Below are 19121 nucleotides of genomic sequence, written 5' to 3'. Positions count from 1 at the left end.
CTTGAAAACTGAAAGAGGGATTAAATAGCCTCAAGATAAAGCAAAGAGACAGTCTTTGGGGCCCATCTTCCCACTGGGTAGGCAATGAGGAGTGCACCCAAATGAGAGAGGGCTCATCAACGCTGACTGGAAGACAGTGTCCTCTGGAGACCAGCTCCTTTGGTGCTCAAGAGAAAGAAGCTTTACCCTGTGAGAAAAGCCTTTGGAGAACTGACGTTATCTCTAGTCCTGCAAAAGGGCAGGGAACTGCCACGAGTCCCATCCTGGGCATTGCTCCTCGTCCCAGCCGAGAGCCCGGGTGGGGCTGGGAGGTGGGTGGCTGTGGCGTAGCAGCTAAAGCAACGTCTGCTCCCATAACCCCACCTGGGCTAGAGGGGGATGTGTTTTTAATATTTATTATCTTGTCATATCCCTTCCTTTGTTAGAAGACAGCAGATTTTTTATGAATACTAATGTGAGTCATCTTGACTTCGTCCTTCTCTGAAGGCGGGGTCTGGTGCCTAAATCCACCCACACTATTACAGTTCAGTCAGAGGCTCCTGAGAGAGGGGAGGAGATTTCATCTTTGAGCAATGTCCTTAGTTTAGCGCAGCAAGAGAAATTTCATTGGTTGCTTGCATGTCAAATTACTTTTTAAAGCATTACCTATCCCTGTAAAGTCTCGTCTGTTGCTGCAACAAAGAATTAAGCAGACGCATAACTTCAGACGTGGAAGCAGGCATATCAAAATCTGTGAGATCGCTTCAGCTTTTAGCATGATACGTCTGCTGGATCTTGTCCTGCTTACGTGTGTAACGATTATGTAAAGACTATTCAAAATCTGACTTACAATTATAAATAGCTATGGGATCTTTTTTAGAGTCTTTATTTTTCCAGTACCGGAAAGATTGTGATACTCAAGAATTTCTCCAGTAGACTGGTTTGCCTTTCACAATTCAGAAGACATAAATAATGCCTATACTTTTCAAGTTAATTTTTAAGTTGGATTTGGTATACCATCGGTTTAAATCTCACTCCAGAATTGAATCAGTCTTTATTCAGCTTCAAAATGTGCTAAATTGTTCAGATATTCTAAAACTCTTCTTCCTTAAGGCTTCTGAGTGAAATTCTACATTTATTTAATAAAGCAGCCAGGATTTACTACACCAGTAGTGGTAAGCACTTTTTACTTTCCTCAAGATAGATTAGAGTTGACTGTATACTTTTTTTGCTACAACTGCACAAGTTTACAAGTCACAATTGAATTACCAAACTGAGGAAAAGAAAGATTATTCCTGTGGGTGCAATGCAGGTTGCAGACTTGTTTTCTTTTAAAGAAGGGTTTAAAGAATTAGCAATAAATGTTATCAACTGCAGCTAGAAAATGATGCTGACTTATTACTTTGTGGAGACCCTAAGGGGTATCATGAAAACCAAATTCCTTGGCTGAGCTTTTCGGAAGAAAACGGAAAAAAATCTAACAATGCCTTTTGAACGCCTTAAACTCAGATTTACTATAGAGAAAAAGACAAAGCTTATAGGCATCCCTAGCTTGCCCCTGAAGTTGCACGACTACTGCTTAAATGGTTACTGATTTATTTACTACGTAAACAATATGTTCCCATTGGCACTAACGATGTATGAGATGAGGACGTTTCTATTGACAATCATCCATAACAGGGGAAGGCAGCCAGCTCTCTCACCTCCAGCCGAAACCTCCGGCAAAGCTCTAATAGCCAAAAGGAGCACCAGGAAAGGCTGTAACTTTATTTCATATCACACTGGGGTGAATGCTCCGCTGAGCTGGATGGACATTACTTCTCTGAAGATTTTCCCCTTGTTACCTGCCACCAAATAACCCAGTGGCTTTAAGGTCTGGAAGACACAAACTCAGGGCAGAAACTTTGATCTGACTCTTCCATGTATCAGTTGTGCGGCCCTAACTTTAGGCAGTATTGTGATGTTCCAAGAGGCAGAAGCGTTTTCAAAAAGGCTTCTGGAATGTTATTTTTGCGATTTTTACAGGTGCTGTTGCACTTTAGGGTGTTTTTTTCCTGCATCTAAAGGAAAACAATATTGTAAGCCATCATATTTTTCTCTATGAAATGTACTTGCTGCATTTTGTCCAGCTGTACTGAGCAGTCTTTAATCTTGAAACCCTTAGACTGTGTGCTCAGTAAAATTTCTCATCTCAGGGTGAGTTTTTGACAAATAATCAGAGTTTAGAAATGCTCACAATTGTTATCTTGCGTGCCATCATTACTGCAAAACCCATTTAAGCCAACTCTGTGTCTTAGCCAGGACTGACACTGACAAGCACAAAAAGCCTCCCAGCAGTTCCGCCAGATGTATGTGCATAATATTGAATACAACTTATATAAATTGGGGACTTGGATTGCAGCCTGCAAGTCAGAATTTTAAACTCAACATATTTTCTGTTTCTAACATTGTTATCTGATCAAAGTTATATACCCTCAGCTGCCTCTCCAAGACCTGAAGAAGAGTATCTTCCATCCTCATTCAGTTAAGTAATTCCTGTACAAAAAGTACACGACAGCTGAATCCTGCTCAGTGAATCACTGTTTACAACAGACTAAACCTGGACTATCTTACTTAACCTGTATTGAATTCAGGACAACTAAGATAGATGGTCTTGGAGTTATCTTCTTCAGAAGCCTTTTTTATTTTTGTAGGAATCCATTTAAACAGTCCACAAAAACTAAAACGCATGATGCCACTGCAGAATTCATTTCTCTTATACTGCAGCGACTGCCTTAATAATCCTGTGGGTTAGGTATTCATTCTTCAAGTCTTTTCATTATTTGGATCACAGTTTTGCTTTCTAGAAATGAACCAGAGCATATTTCTCCCAAAGAAATGAGAAATGAGGTGTCCTTAAACAGGTTACCTGTACATCAGATTATCCTCTGCCTTTCTAGCTATAAATCTGCCTTGCATGGGGTAGTTCCACCTGTGTACTGATGACTACGGCCGCTCTGTGTGACTTTCTGCAGTTGCCAGGCCTGGGGTTGAATGCCTTCTCAGGCAGTTGGTTACTGTCTTTCTTCAGTGCCCACAGAAGCTTCTGGTTGTCTTACCTTATGAAAAAGAAAAATAAAAAAAAAATTGCCCAACAGGACCAAATCATGTAGTGACTGATTAACTGAGCTAACACCTGCACCAGTATCTGTTGAACTAAGCCAACATGTTTATCAATCGTTTGATATTGATTTCAATATAATATTTCTGGTTGGCCGCAAGTCCACAGAGAGGAAAGGCACGCAGGGAGTATGGTGCCTGGTGTTCCAAGGGGGAAAGGAAAAACGTCCCCCTTCCTAAGCTTTGCAGGGACTGATTACGCTTCTTGGCCAGACACTCAACCAGTTCTGAGCATCTGGCAAGATGACCAGAGTTTGAATCTATGAAAAAGGTTAAATAAACAAATAAAACGGACTGCCACCAACAGCATATTAGGAAATAATAGCTGAGGGTGAACGTACAGGCAGGTTGTAGGCACAAAGTGTCTCATGTGAAAGCTGGACCCCCTCTTCTACACCCTCACACTAAAGTGTCAAAGGTCTTCATGAAAATTTCACTGAACATGAATAACAAGAGCCTCTAGTGAAATCGTTAAGACAGGTGTGCTTAATATGATTTGGTTTTTCTCAGCAGAGGAAATATGCAGTGTTTGATCCTCCCTGAAAACAGTGTTCCCCATGACATTAAAGATATATTGTGAAATAAAAAAACCCCACAGTTTATGAAATCTTCATGCAGACCTTTCAACAGACAGTTTTGTATGCTTTAGCAAATCAATTAATACGATGAAAGGGGAAAACCTTTGCTTTCTGTTAAAAAAATAAAGGAAAGAGAGAGTTTTGGTAATATGGTCATCCAAAAAGCCTGAATGAATTTCCAAAAATTGTATAATTATTATCCAAATGAAATTCTGGTGACAAATATCATTTTAGAGCAGCCTGAACATTTTATTTTCAAATGTTTCTTTCAAAAGTTAAAATGTTTTGTTTCAGTTTTAATTCTTTCCCTTTTCTATTTGAACCAATGTAATCTTTCAAAGAGTGAGTTTAAAATTAAATGCAGAAGCTTTTTGATCCGAAACAATTCTCTCCTCTTATTTGGAAAAAAAAATATATATTTCTTCTAATGTGTCTGCTTTTTCCAAACAGTAAGCAACAGGATTCAAATGGTGATTCCTAGTAAGGAATTGTTTCAAGTAAAATTATGCAACCTGCTGTAGGCAGGAGCACCGCGGAGGCTGCTGGGGTCTGCCGGGGTGCTTGAGAGGCTCTGGAGGAGCCGCATCGAACCCGCATGTTCCAGGAAAATGCCCCGACACCAGCACTACCCTTCCTCCCGTGGAAACGCAGCTCGTTAGCAGCAGCCGTATCCCCGCGGCCGGGTGAGGCTGCCCAGTGGCTGCTTCTACCGCTGCACAGTGGGAACGGCCGGCGTAATGAGGTGCTACACGGTGGTACTGAGCTTCTGAGCTGTTTTGCAGGTACATGGGATAGACGCCAGAATCAATTTCGCTCCTTTATGTTTAGTTGTGTAGTAGAGCACAGATGTATTGTTATTTTCATTTGCTTTGCTACTTAATTGCATGCCTCCAACTTAAGAGAAATTTAGCCTTGCTATACACTTAGAATAACTTTTTTTAAAAATTTATTTTCAGACACTGGTTATTTTAAAGACTGCCTTTGTTTGAGAATCCCATATGTTCACTGTAAATAGACCTTTGTTTGCAAAGAAAGGGATAAAATAAACCCCAAACCATTGATTTTTATATTGAGTAAAACTCCAGGACGGCTAACAGCGTGCCTGACTGTCAGAACACAGCTCTGACTTCGACAGAGGCCCCCAACGCTTGGGTCAATACAGACCCTCCACCTACGGGCAGGTCTGGGCCCCTCCGCGGAGCTCTGGTCACTCTGCCCAGGAGCCATGGAGATCTGCCTCCTTGCAGCAGCTGGACCCTACAGCGCATTTAAATGTCCTCACAATGAGATTAGAGTACAGTTTTTAACTCGTGTCAGCAGTAAGTCAGAAATCTCCATACTCTCAGCTTGTTTTCGGGTGTGTCGATGTTCATAACACACATTTGCCCTTTGCAGCGCAATGCCCCAGGGATGACAGACCTGCTTTGTAGGAGTAAATCCAGGCACACGTGTAAGTACAGAGATAAAGCTGTTTTATTTGCCAGTCTCCAGTGCTCTGTGCTACACTTCTACATCTAGTTTCCTCCAGCAGGATTAAAATCCACCAGATCACAATACGGTGGCCTTAACAGGATGGGTCAGTATCATGCATTGTAGAAAAGTATTACGCATATAAGCAGAACATATTTAGGCAATTCACTGAACTGGATGACAGGTCAAGAATGTATTTAGGTTAAGTCAAGTTTGTCATTTTCCTCCACTTCACTTCTTGGGTTTTTTCCCCCCGCATCAGATACCAGAAAAAAACCAAACAAACAAAAAAACAAACAAACAACTCTTCCCCATCCCTCTTCAGAAATGAACTTTTCTTAGATAATTCCTGCTCACATTATTTTTTTTGCAGCTAAGCTGAACCACAAGGCAGAAGGAAAAAAAGGAAAAAAAAAATAAAAGGAATAGAACCTGTTAAAAAATGATGCAACTGGCTTTTTCCCTTCCCCCAAACTGTGAAGATTAAAATAGTGATTGCTTCCATCAAACGCCTTAGATCACAGCTTTCACTAAACAGACTATTCAAGCCACATTTCCATTATTCTCATCATCGCTTATATAACGGTGACTGATTTTATCATTATTCTTTGTATGCGTTCCCCTTGGTGCTCTAGGGTAGGAAAGGGTTCCCCCGCCCTTAACCAGCAACAGATAAATAACTTCAGCTCAGTGTCTAAGACAATGTCTTTTCTCAAAGGAGCCTTTTCCATCTGGACAGCAGTAGTACAAAAAATATGTTGTTGTGGCGTGTGCCAGCCAATAAATTCTGTCACTGGGGATCTTCATTTATTTACATTGAGTCATCTGCTTAACATTGTCTTTAGAAGACAAAGAATTTGAATATTATAAAGAGCTCTTGCAATATGAAGGGCAACTGTAATGAATTGCTAAAGTAAAAGATGTTACCAACTCAGAAACCCTTATAAAAGGAGGAGAACATATATCTGCTTCTCTGCTTCAGCCCATATTTCACGTTAATGGTTCGGCTTCCTTGTTGTGATTATGACATACTGCTTCTTGCATTTATCTTCTCTATCCTAAAACCTGCTTGTAAAAACACTATACATACTGCAGATGTGTTCCTTTGGGAGCTTGCAAAAAGAAAAAAAAAGACAGAGTTGATGACAGCTAATTGTGAGTTTCTTGGGGCATTTAAAAACGTCCTGTTTCACTGCATTCATCTTTCTAGAAATAATATGGAAGAGGAAATACAGCAATATGCCATTCACTCCAAAAACATCCTTTGTTTTTTAAAAAAATGCCTTGTATCAGAAAAAGGAGCAACTTGGCAAAGTGAGCGGGACCAAGCTCCAGCAGTGGCTGAGGTGGCACTCTGCGTACGGCGCCGCTCATTTCCCAGGCCCCGGCTCCCTTTCCCCAGTCGTAACCCTGAGGCTGCAATATTTACTCTGCCATGACCTGGCCAAAGTAATTTAATTAACACTCAGAAAATGTTCCCATGCTACTTGAAAATGACATAACGCAAAACAAATACATAACGTTGCTTTTAAAAAAAAGAAATATCAGGTTTTCCTTCTCTATGCCTCAAAGTTAGTTTTTCCTTTTTATGTAAATACAAAACTGCTTGTGAAATGTTCAAAGCTACCTCAGCGCCTGCTCCAAAACCACTTTGGTTACCCAGGGTCTTTTAAACGGCATCTTTTTTGGCTCCACAGTCATTTGGCGTATATAGCCTAAGCCCTTCATGGCAAACAGGATTCAACAGAACTGAGCAGTTTCTACACAGGATGAATCCAGGAGACCAGGGGATTCCTGGCTCTACCAAAAAATATTTACAGCACCTGAGGAGAACAATATGGTTCATTTTTTTTCCCCATAGTTTTGTAATAAAATATGAATAAAATAGAAATATAAATGAAATATAGATTAAACAGTAAAAATACTAATCTCCTTTGTAAAGAGATCACTGATAATATATAAATTAATCTCCATGCATGGCCAGCAAATTTTCTTGCACCCTCAGCCTTCCATATAAGCTACACAGTTGGCTGCAAAGTGGGTATATGTTGAAGGGTGTGGGTGTAGATCCTCGGCATGCTCTGTAGCAGGGACGCACACGGAGTGGGAAATTCTGCCCTCACCAGAATCAATAAGCCTCGTGTCATCAAATTCAACAGGATCAGAAATGCAGCTCTAACCTTTACAGTGCAGCTCGATGGAGTTTAAAGTTCTTTTTTTAAAAAAATCAAGCCTCTAATCTTAAATACCCTTTGAAATTTGAAGGGTCTCCTGAGCTGTTGCTTCTGAACAAGAAAACTACTGTAGCATTAACACAGAAAGACGGAAGGAAAAGGAATGGGGAAAGAGAGAGAAGAAAAGCGGGAGTTGCCAGACCCAGCTCCACCTCGGCTAGCGTTACCTCTTCGGGGAGAAACTCCTACTGACATAACTGAAGGGTGGGACGACGCAATGAAAATGAGCTCAAGATCTGGAAAGGAGCTCAAATTGTCATCTAAAAAACCCCACAGTTCATTCTTATTAAAATGTTCAAACGTGAGCTAAGAGACGGGGAGTGCCGTTCCCATCTCCAGAGGCCACCTCTGAGTGGAGTCGGTGCTCAGCGGTGTGAAGACAACACAAGCTGTTTTACAGGGATGTCTCTGAAACCTTTCTTTTTTCCTTTAACTAGCAAAATAATTAGTTAGTAATTCTGATTTTAGAGGCTGAGGAGAAAAATTTAGGACATTTCCATCAGAATGTATCTCCTTAATTGAATAACTTCCTCCACTCTAGTTAAAGTTTAAATAACCGTTAATGACTCTGAAGCAATCAGAAATGTTTTGCCAAGGGGAAATCAACAGTATATTAAGATAGTTCAGTATTATTGCTGAATGCTAAAGGCAGCTTTTAAGATCATATGTTTACAAACTAAAGAAGTTAGCTACATTTGATCATTCTGAAAAGTATACTGACACCTTTAATACCGTCTTTCTTCTGTCTGTGTAGGAACGTATATACCAATGGGTAAGGTGAGCTTTCAGCTTTTACTGGTTTTACACAAAATACCGATGTTCTCCTCTGAAATAAACTCTTGTCACAAATAACCTTTGTATAACATCATGCATAGCACGTGCTGCAATCCCAGGGGTTTTTAGATATACAAGTATATACACATACTTTTGGGGTACAGTGGTGTTACATTTTGATTAGTCACAATGGAGAACTTTCTGTTTTTCAGCAATGGAAATCATTCGCCTTCTTGCCATGTCTTTGCACTTCCTCCCAGCCTGCAGTGGTCTGTACAGAAACGATACCGTGTCTAACAGATCACCTCCTCATCTGACGTATCCCATAGGGGTGCAGATGTACCCACCTATCCTCCTGGAATTCCCCCAAAAATCCTGCATGTTGGGTCCAGAAAAATAAGGAATTTGGGCACAGTTCTGTGCCGCTGATCCCCTGACATTTTTATCAGGAGCATCAACCAGCCATACATTAGATTTTATATCAGTGAAATACCCATTTAGAGCGCTTCGAGCAATATCCTACACTGCACTTGGCTAACAAGTGAAGAAATTGGAAACAGATTACCTAAAACAGCAAATCCAAGCCTAAAATGGCTTTTAGAGAAGGTCTCAGATTGCTGGATATGCCTCCATCCAGAACATTCTCAAGTATGTACTGGTTTTTTAATTTAGAACCATATACTTTATGATATGCAAGGCACAAATATCCATCGAATTCAGTGTATAGTTTGGGCATGAGGGATGGAGGTCTCATTAGCAGTGCCTGTGAAAATCATTTTTAATTGATATTCAATTTGATGGCACTGGATTTTAATGCTGATGGCAAAACCTAAAGCACATGTCTCGTCCAAAATTCTTTGGAATCAATGTGATTCTTAACACTAACTTCAGCGAAGCCAGGATTTCTGCCTAAATGTTTTTTAAATAAAATGCATAGGTTATTTTTAGATCATTCTGATTACCTCTAGGATTCTGCCAGACTAAACTATAAGAGTTTGCCTGCTTCCCAGGACATTTTTGGTGAATCCCAAAAGCTTTCACTTTGCATATAATAATTCTATCCAATAAAAAAATAGCATGAAGTGACTTCCAAAATCCAAAGGTCAAAAATTCAGCTAACATATATTAATCTTTATTATGTAACAGTGATATAATAAATAATTTTATGAATTCATATGACCTGTACAAAAAGCCAAAAAGATATTGCACCAAGTTAGGTACCGGCTATTTGGATTTAATATCTGTTAAACATATGATCTAAAATCTTATACAGTTGTGGAGTTAAGGCAAAACCAGATGATACCTTTAACACAACAGAAGGTTTGAAAAATAGACATAATTACAAACAAGGGGATCTCATCTCCAGCTAATAAAGTGGTTGCGTCTAAGGAAGGAATCCCTTAGGTTTTTAATAAAGCAGTTATTATCAATCATGTTAATTAAAATTGAAGAACAAGTGTGAGATTTCCTGCAGGGCAAAGCTGTTCTGCAAAGTTGTGCCTGAATGATCACCTTTAACCCTGGTAAGAATATTTTTCTTAATGGTTATAAACTGCTCTTCTTTTTAGAAAACAGCACGTGGAAAAGAATATCCAACTGAAATACAACCGTAACCTCTTAGCTTTATGGAAGCTGGACTTGATTGTGACCGGTGACAGAGCATAAATATATGGGTGAACTGTCCAACACACTACACGCAGAGGAGAATTAAAGTCAACCACTTATCAATAATAATTACCTTTCTCAAGACAATGGAATAGATCATGTCAGTTAAGTCCCAGTGACAAAAACATGTATGACCGATATATCAATATACAGTTCTTTGGCAGCAACACACTAACTCTTGATTGAAGTCTGAACTCAAACTCTCCTAAATTATAGACCTGGTTGCCAGTCTTTTCATAATCAAAGAAAATCCACTTCTCCCATGAATCCAATAAGTCCAGTAAATGAAATCTGAATAAATCTTGCAGGCAGCTTTAGACTGTAACATTAAGCATAGATATTTATTGTCTGCTTTAGTCTCAATCCAAATATATCGTATTTAAACACACAAAATTCTGTGAAACTTCTGAGTAGTTCGGATGGGGCCAAAATCCATAAAGAGAATCCATATTCACCCATGAAAAACCAATAAAGAAACATCAATCCCGTGATGATAAAATGATCTTCATGTAACAGAGGCAATGATGAGTCCACACCTGGATGAATGTCACAGGAAAATTGACTTTTACAGGGGAAAGACCAGAAAGCCAGAAAACGTAGAATACTGCCATCCACCGACCAGATTACCTTTCTCCAATTTCAGATAAACCTTATCCTCCTTGTCTAGATAGAGCAGGACTCCATTAGTGGCAGCTTCACGTGTGACGTCCTTGTCCCCGGCAAAAGCAGAAATGACTGGCTTTCCATTTAGCATCAAATTAACCTACAAGAGAAAAACCGCTGAAAAGCTCTAATTAACAGAAAAGCATCAAGAACTATCACTGAATATTAACTACAGTGTAAGAGGTCTGCTAAGGTCCCAGTCTTCACTGCTTTGTGGCTGTTGTTGTTGTTGTTTTAAACTAAGAATTACTTTTTTTTGGAGCATGCAAGCGCATTCGTGTTTCATGGCTGCAGCTGAGCGAAGTCGGTGGAACGCTCTCCACTGCGTGCCATGGTCCGGGCCCAGCCGCTGTGAAAGGTAACGCGACATCGCTTTCATCTGTTGCCTGGGCACATTGGTGGTTGTAACTCTCCGGCGATGTGGAACTGTGAGGTATTACCATTTGTTTCACTTTGCCTAGCTCACGGGTTAGTCAGACATGCACTAGCAAAGAAGACGTTTTCAAGAGCCTTAGGCACCCAGAGCGGTGACAGAGGCACCTAATGAGCTGTCGGAGCTGCTGCAGTGGGCTGGGAGCTTCCACTTCACTGAGAGCGAACTGTGTGTCCCTCCCATTACCGACGGCAGCTTCGTTTTAAAGTCTAGAACAGACCTCTAGCTTTATGAACCACTGCGCCGTGTTTTGGTACCGAATCCATTTTCCTATAAAACACTTCTGAAAGTCAGTCTGCTCTGCAAGCAACGTCACGCAGGCACTCTGTAAATAAAGATGGGCAGGGGCTGGGGGAACGGACAGATCCAGGCATTTTTCATTTCCCCAGTGGCAAACTATCAGCTTTCTTCTGCTTTTCTTTTTAAGCAGCTATAATGCATTCATAGAGGGGTGAATTATGAAATGCTTATTCATATCAACTATGCTGGCCGTGCATATGCTCCCATTAATTTTAATGGGAGTCGCCACAGCATAAATTAGTGCTCAGCATAAGTCAGGGCAGCAGAATCTGGCCCTGATTTGGGATTCACCTATCTGGGAAATCCACTTAATCAGATGTCCCCAGGGAACCAATTTCAGTTTAATGATATTTAATGGCACTAACAGATGTTCCAGGGGGCAGGGTAACATCACTTATGTGGGAAGCCTTCAGGTGATTCAGTGGTGTTTAAGTCTGCGTGTGGCCGAGACTCGAGCTGGTTTGCTCCACTGCAATGGCTTTCAGTCCTCCCCCCTAGTTATCACACACACAAAAAAAGGGCATCAAGAGTTTACTCATTGCTTGGTTTTGGTTTATCTCACTCCTTCTGTACCATCTCTAGGTCAGGTTTCCCTGCAGATCATCTCACGGCTATTTTGAATCACAGCAGAAGACACATCACAGGTTTGCACCAGATGGTCTCACATTAACTATGCCAAAATAGAGCCAGCAAAACTTGTCCATCACTTTAGAAACTCTTGATCTATGAAAGATTTCAGGCCATGTCACCGGTTGTAACATGCCCTGTTACGAGCCCCAGCCTCCCAGGTTTGAGTACCTCGTATGTGGAACACCGAAGTCCGCACTGGACTTCCAGAATCCAAGCCTTGAGATCTTTCTTGGCAATATGTATTTTAAATACAGTGTGGCTGGCTGACATATAGTTATTCTAGGCCATTTCAACCTTCAGCATTTAAGAGAGTGAAAGGAACGAAGTCTGAGCACAGTAAATCGCTTATGAGCTCATTACAGAGATTTTCAAGAGGTCAATATTTCATTTAAGACTTCTGTCATCGACCTGAATGAAACCATGATTTCCTATTGTAAACTGAAGGCAAATTTCACCAGGGATATGACTGTGTCTCGCGCTGCCTTTCTCTGCCGTCTCTACCATTTATGCTTTTCTCAGGAGCTTTACCGGCAACCCAAAGCCAGAGCTGCCACAAAGAAATGGCTGATCACTCCTCCTGCAGAAAACAGTTTCATCTCAGCCTTCTACACTGAAAACCATATTCAGGAGCAAGACACATCAGGGGAAAAACATCAGATACTTCTATGAACCTGGTGGTCTCATGGGGGGAAACAAGGGGAGCCACAGATGTTATTCCAGATCTAGAAAGCCAGTATGTATGTCACAGAAATTGCATGACCTGGCATGAAGATTAAGGAATGTAGCTTAACAAATTTACTGTTGTCTCAGTGAGGGGTTGTTCAGGAACTTAAAGGCTTTTCCTCTAAGCTAGTACATACTTGTATTTAATTAGGTAGTTCAGCTGCTATTAGGCTACAGAAGAAAGTGGAGAATCACTCTTTTTTTTTTTTTAATATATGACACATCTTTTATGTATTATATGGTGAAAAAAAAGTTTAAACCGCGATAAAGGTTCCCTAGAAGACATCCCTGTAGAGGTATAACATGTCGGTGTAGTATAGAACAAGTAGGCCACCTTAACTAACCTCGGTCCACAGCAGACTGGTGTCATAAACACGTACCTGGCATCACCAGCTGTCAGCCAGCTCACAAAGTGTTACAAAAATGATGAAATCTGGTATATATCCCCGGAACTCCTGTGTTCGAGGCAGTGAGTTTAACCAGTAGCAAAATATGACTCTGATATAGTATTTATGCAATTAAATGGACTTTAGAGCTCTCTTTTACTCTTGGGTGATTCATTCTACTTAATACTTTATATCACCCCAGATAGTCAGTTACGGTGTAGAAGTGAAGCTACGGCAATTTATCCGAGGTGAGGATCTTGCCTTACTACAGCTGTTCAGTTTAAATGTATTCACTGTACTGTTAGGAACTCTGTGCCACAGCTTGCTTTAAACTAAGCTATTTTTCCTTGAAAGTATTTCAAATACTCTTGTGTTCAGGTAAGATCCTATTCTAAATAAACAATTTAAGTAAGAGAGTTTGTAGTTGTATTTGATCAACATACCTGAATTGTTTGACTCTGGTAGACTTTAATTACGTGAAAACTGAAACTGTAAATTCCTTTTCTTGGTGCTACAAAGACGGACTCCAACGTGAAAAAATTGCCCACATTTACTAGGATCTACAAACAACAAAATACAGCATGGGAATTAGTACAGGTATTCAGTGCTAAATAAAAAATACAGACTAAAAACCATTCACCCATGGAAATTTTTTAATCTACATCTATGCTGTTTTATTCATTGTTCTCTCAATTAAGTTGCAATATTACTCATAAAAATGGATATTTAGTTATATTTATAGTACAACTTTATTATTAATAAAGTAGGGTGGAAAATACGTCTTACTTTGCTACCATATCATACCTGCTACTGTATCATACCTGCAGGACCTTTCTTCTATACATGTTTAGAGAAGATTAAGAAAAAACAGTTTTGCTCATCGTTCCCTAAAAATGACATCAAAACACTAATTCAGGGAGTGGCATATTGCTTTTGGCTAAAAACCAATGGTCAAGTCAACTCCATCTTCCTGAAAGTCTCAAGCTGTGAGAGGAAGATTGTATGTGAATGATATAATTCATTCACCAGTTTATAGGCAGACTGAGTTACTGGAATACCTGGCATCTGAGCAAAAACTGGCTGTGAGCCTTGGCTGCTTTATTTGTTTTGTAAGCACTAATAATAATTTGGGTTTGATTAAACAGAGACAAGTAACAGAGCGGAACATATTAAACGACTGCATCATCCATATGCTAAATATCTTCTTTAATGACTACATTTTTCTTTCTTTCCACTTAGTTATGCTTTATTTTTAATTTGTATTTTCAGGCTCCTTTATGCCAGACACAGCCCTAGAAAGCTAGTAGGAATGTCCATGAAGTTAGGGTAATTTACATTGCTAGCATTAAGCTACGTGACATATCCGCCTTCAGTTGTCACGACAATTTACTGCTCATTATGATACGGTATAGGAAGCAAAATAACCACCAATCTCAATTACCTGGGGCTTGCCCTAGGACAGGAGCTGGCGTATGAGATGTGTGCTGGCATCTGTATTTTAATATTAGTGACTGAGCTGAGCGGGGCTGTACAATGAACCTGTGACTGTTACGGAAAAGTTAAATGATTTTTCCTTAACATTTGTTCCTCTTTCCCCTCTCAAAGGCCGCACAAGCCGTGTAAAACCTGCGTAGGCTGCTTGCACCTCAGCAAACCCCGGGCCCCGTCCTCGCCCGCTGCCCAGCGAGGGCTGCCTCCGGGATGCTGGCACAGCCCGGCTGCTGCCCCCGCCTCTCCGGCCGCCCCTCACCGCGGCAAAGACCCGCGGAGGCCGCTCGGGGACCCGCTGGGCTCCGCTCCACCCCAATAACTCACTTGGACCCATCCACCGCGCAGCCGGCGGCCCCCGGGGAGCGCCCGGCCCCCGCGGCCCCGACGGCGGCCGCCCCGCGCCCCGCTCCGCCCCGGCGGGCAAGTGGCGAACTCCTGCGGGGCGTGACATGCCCTCCGCGGGGGCGGTGGCCCCGGCTATCCCCGAGCCTCCAGGTAGCACCTGCCCGGCCCCTCCGTTTCTGCAGCTTCGGGGCGCGGGGGCTCCGCAGGGGCTCCCCGCAGGCAGCCGCCCCCCGCACCCCAACTTTTCTGCCGGAATTAAGGAAACGGGCGAAGTCGGGGGGGGCCCTCGGGGGGAGCGGGCGGCGGCACCTGTTGATCGCGTCCCGGCGGGGGGCACGGGCACCCCGGCCCCGCGGGGATCCCCCCCCGGCCCCGCCGCTCACCTGGTCGAAGTAGATGATGCGCGTCTTGTTGCTCATCTCGGAGGGTTCGTGGTTGGTGCTCCTGACGGCCGAGAAGGCGACCTTGGAGTTGGCCGCCCGCACGGAGATGCCCAGCGGGGAGGAGGACGAGCCCTTGGCGTCGGTGGCCGGGTTGGAGTCGCAGACCACCAGGCACTTGCCCTCCAGGACGATGGGCTCCGTGTCGTTCTGCGCCCGCGCCGCGGGGCCGCCCAGCGCCAGGGCCAGCAGGACGGCGGGCAGCAGCCGCCAGCCCATGGTCCGCACCCGCGGCCGCTCCGCGCCCCGCTCCGGCCACCGCGCCGCGCACCAGCGGGAGGCAGCGCCGGCAGCCGCTCCCCCCGCACACACACACACACCCGCACGCACACCCGCACACACACACACACACCCCCGCACACACACACCCGCGCACACACACCCGCACCTCCCGGCAACGCCGCGCTGAAAGTCTTCTTTCCTCCGGCTTCTTCCCTCTGTCTCTTGTTTTCTCTCCTTCTTCTCTTCTCCTCCTCCCCCCCGCCACCACTTCGTGGCTTTTTTTTTTTTTTCCCTTCTTTCTTGCTTTCTTTACACGGGTCCTTTCACGAGCTCTTTAAAACACGCCGCAAAAAGCTGCCGAACAAAATAAACACTTTCCAGTGCCCCCTTTTCTCCCCTCTCTCCACATCAAAAAAGAGAGTTAGGAGGGGGGTGAGGGTGGGGAAAAAAAGCCCTCAGGTGGATTATTGATGAGAGAGAGGAGAAGAGAGAGGTCATGAAGAAATAAAACCATTTGACGTTGCCATGATTGCCGCTGCTGGCTCGCTCTCCCCTTTGAGCTGGAGATCCAGGATGCTCTGAGCGGTGGAGCGGAGAGGTGGTAGCTTACCCCAAAGCTGCCAGATCCTGTGTCTGATATCACTGCCGGGGTGCTGCAGACACCAGTTTTCTCTCTCTCTCTCTCTCTTTCTCTCTCCACCTTTCTCTGCCACAACCCCCCCCAAAGAGTTATGTCATAACAAACCTGCCCAGCTCTCACCTAGCTGGGCAAATACGACGCTTCATTACTAGAGACCCTCCTCTTGGAATTGCCCCCTAACGCAGACACACACGCTTCTCTTCCCAGGCAACTTTTTAAGCAGCTACAAAGCCAAAGGGAAATCAACAGAACATTGCCACGTCCCCCGTTTTCAAAAGGAGGAGGGGGAAAGAACTGCAGCCTGGTTGAAAGGCGGCATCTAAACCTGGAGGAACCTCCCAGGGCAGAGACCTCCTGTGTGTGTATTTGCAGCTTGCGTTTGGGCATGACACCCCGACCCCGTGCACGCTGCCACTGATTGCCGTCATGCAGCCAGGAGGGAAGCAGCCCTCCTCAAAGCCAGTCACTTACACACTTAGATCTCTGATAGGACTTTGCTGTCTGCTCTTTGAGAATTAACGTTGCCAGGTACCACCTCATGGTGCTGCCAAATGGCAGCTTCTGGTAGTATTTTGATTAGACATCTCTGTCTAGTGTTTCTTTTTTTGATGTGTGCTGAAAGGATTGGAAGAGTGAGCAGCTACCTTAGCCTAGTACTCCCACGTTTTTCAAGATTATTAAAAACGTGACTGGTATGGTGCTGCTGATGGCTTCTAGAGAACATCTCTTCTGCATCACCTGGTCCCATGTGAAATAGTCTCACGGTGAAACTTACACCCTCTTCAGGGGTTGACAGAAATGATACAGTGCTCCCAGAAGCAGCACTGGCTAAACAGATTTCCATCCAAAACAACAACACAGTGCCAATAGTTTGTAAGAAATTGAGCATATGATTTTTAGATAGATACCTTTCAGTGCAACAATTTTTTTTTGCCTATAACTGCTTTGCAACAAATATGTCCAATGTCAACCATTAACCACCAGCACCGTTCATTCCCTTCTTGTCCAGAGCCATGTCTATCTGGGTGCAGCTTTTCTACCCTTCAAACCCAGCTGGGAAAAAGCTGCTGATCTGTTTTGGAGCAGTGGATGCCAGCACATCTCAATGCCTCCCGTTCTGTAGAGGAGGAGGCTTGGGATACAGAAAGCTCGCGCAGCACCTCAGCTCCATGCACTGACAAATGCTGGCCATAAATCTGGACACTAGCAGCCAAAAGAAATTAAAAAAGCAACAGGATACTAAGAAGAGTAATAAAAAGCACTGAAACCCACTCTCTACTGAACGCCAAGGCTTTCTGCGGGCAAACGTGAGCTGGGACTGGTTTTCAGCTGACGTGGAGAACTGAGGGCGAAGCAGGAAGTCTGCAGAACTCAGCAAAGTCTTCAAGAAGCCATAAAGCAGCCAACAGTCCTCTCAGCTAGCAACAAATACAATACTCTTCAAAATGCAGAAAGTCAGACTCAAGTTTTAAGGAAGCCCATTGGCCACACAAGAGGTAAAAAGGAATTTTACTGTTTTCTAGGAATGCATCAATATCCTCTTATTCAGCGACACCAACAAAGCTGGATAGAAGAGTCAAGCTGAGAAGTACCACTTGCTGTAAACAAGGGAAGGGAACAAGAAATAAAGCAAATACTTGCAGCACAACTTTGTCCCTTTTGTAGAAATTGCATCTGCAGATTAAAAGATTTAGGCCGATGCGCAGGCACACCTGTCTGGAGGACTCTTGCAGAACAAAGCGGTATGAAAACAGGAAAAGATTTTGTGCCGCAATGTTTTGTAAATAAATACAAATGTATAAATAATTCCACACTATTTCAACATCTCCTGCTTAAAAACTCTTCTGTACCTCATGCTGCTGAGTAGCCTTTTAACACTGCACAAACAACGGCAAATAGATGTATAACACGTACATAAATTTAGATTGGAATTCGAAACTGCTGGCAATTTTAAAAGATCAATCATTTTTTGGAGATTAAAAACTTTACAATGATTTCAGACAAGTTGTTTTAATTCCATTTTGTTGTGGACAATGACATCAACTGTCTCTGTAGTGGAGGAAAAATGGAAAAAGCAGAAAACAGCCAAAACTCAGATGAAGGAAGTGGGAAAAAAAGGAAAACAATATCAAAACCCCAACCGATCAGGGAGGCAAGGTACAAGCTGAATCAGATTTTTCTCAAGTTGACTTTCCTATTTCCTTGGCCGCAGGTGCAGGCACCCGCTAAGCCTGGCCTGGCCACGCCGCGTTCCCATTCCCCTTCTCTCAGCCGAACACCCGGGGACCTGCTTTGCGCAGAGCAGGCGCCGAGGCGCAGACCAAGCCAGGCTGAGGAGCACCTCCCGCTCCGGTGCTGCTCTCCCGCAGCGGGGCACGCGTTTCTGTACATGCAGGTTACTTTAGCTGCACGACCAAATTAGTGAGGAAGGATGCAGCTAACTAATTACAGCCATTCGTGAACACAGCTACCTCATTTCAGAGCTCAGCTGCCATAAAGTTAAATGCAAGTTTAGGAGCAAATTTGCACACACGTTTTGCATGCGGTTATAAACCTTCTTTTGAGATCAGGGTCTGCAAAAGCTGAGTGCTCCTCATCTCATACAATCTATTCTGGAAAAACCTGAAAATATAACAGAAATTCTCTTAGAACTAACTGTCAGTCTGCACAGATAACATAAGACATACATTAATGATGAATACTTCTTATCACCTGGGAAAGGAGACTGAAGTGGACTCTGTCTGCGGTGTGGATTACATTTGCAGAAATATCAACAGTTTCAAAAAATGCTTTGGCAGATGGCATTTAATTTTCACATCAGTGGTACCCTAATCTGAAGGCAGCCCAATTAAATGAGGCTGCTAATAAAGATCACGTGAAGAAGGGAGCAGATTCTGAACTGAAAATAAACATTGAATTCTTCCTAAAAATAAAATTAATAGAACCTACAATAAAGTTAGCATTCTCAGACATCCAAAAGAAAAGCATA

At 43.0% G+C, this 19121-nt stretch overlaps 1 protein-coding gene across 4 annotated transcripts; it reads right to left on the bottom strand.

Moving 5' to 3' along the window:
• Positions 1 to 2968: 2968 nt before the first annotated feature.
• CBLN4 (cerebellin 4 precursor) lies at positions 2969 to 16527 on the bottom strand. 4 transcript variants are annotated; one of them, XM_063350303.1, is made up of 5 exons: positions 16253 to 16330; positions 15214 to 15846; positions 13438 to 13554; positions 10487 to 10622; positions 5193 to 10395 (listed from the first exon to the last, which is right to left on the bottom strand). In XM_063350303.1, exons 2-5 carry the CDS (start codon positions 15487 to 15489, stop codon positions 10187 to 10189), a joined length of 738 nt encoding a protein of 245 aa, XP_063206373.1. In that variant the 5' UTR covers positions 15490 to 15846; positions 16253 to 16330; the 3' UTR covers positions 5193 to 10186. The 4 variants fall into 4 exon arrangements, with proteins under 4 accessions (XP_063206375.1, XP_063206373.1, XP_063206372.1 ...); XM_063350305.1 differs by lacking the exon at positions 5193 to 10395 and adding an exon at positions 2969 to 3077 and having other exon boundaries at positions 15214 to 16527; XM_063350302.1 differs by having other exon boundaries at positions 15214 to 16527.
• Between the last annotated feature and the right edge of the window lie 2594 nt (positions 16528 to 19121).

This window comes from Chroicocephalus ridibundus, chromosome 12, assembly GCF_963924245.1.
Source record: "Chroicocephalus ridibundus chromosome 12, bChrRid1.1, whole genome shotgun sequence".
Classification (NCBI taxonomy): domain Eukaryota; kingdom Metazoa; phylum Chordata; class Aves; order Charadriiformes; family Laridae; genus Chroicocephalus; species Chroicocephalus ridibundus.
Note: the sequence above shows the minus strand (reverse complement) of the source record. Positions and strands in the feature narration are given on the sequence as shown.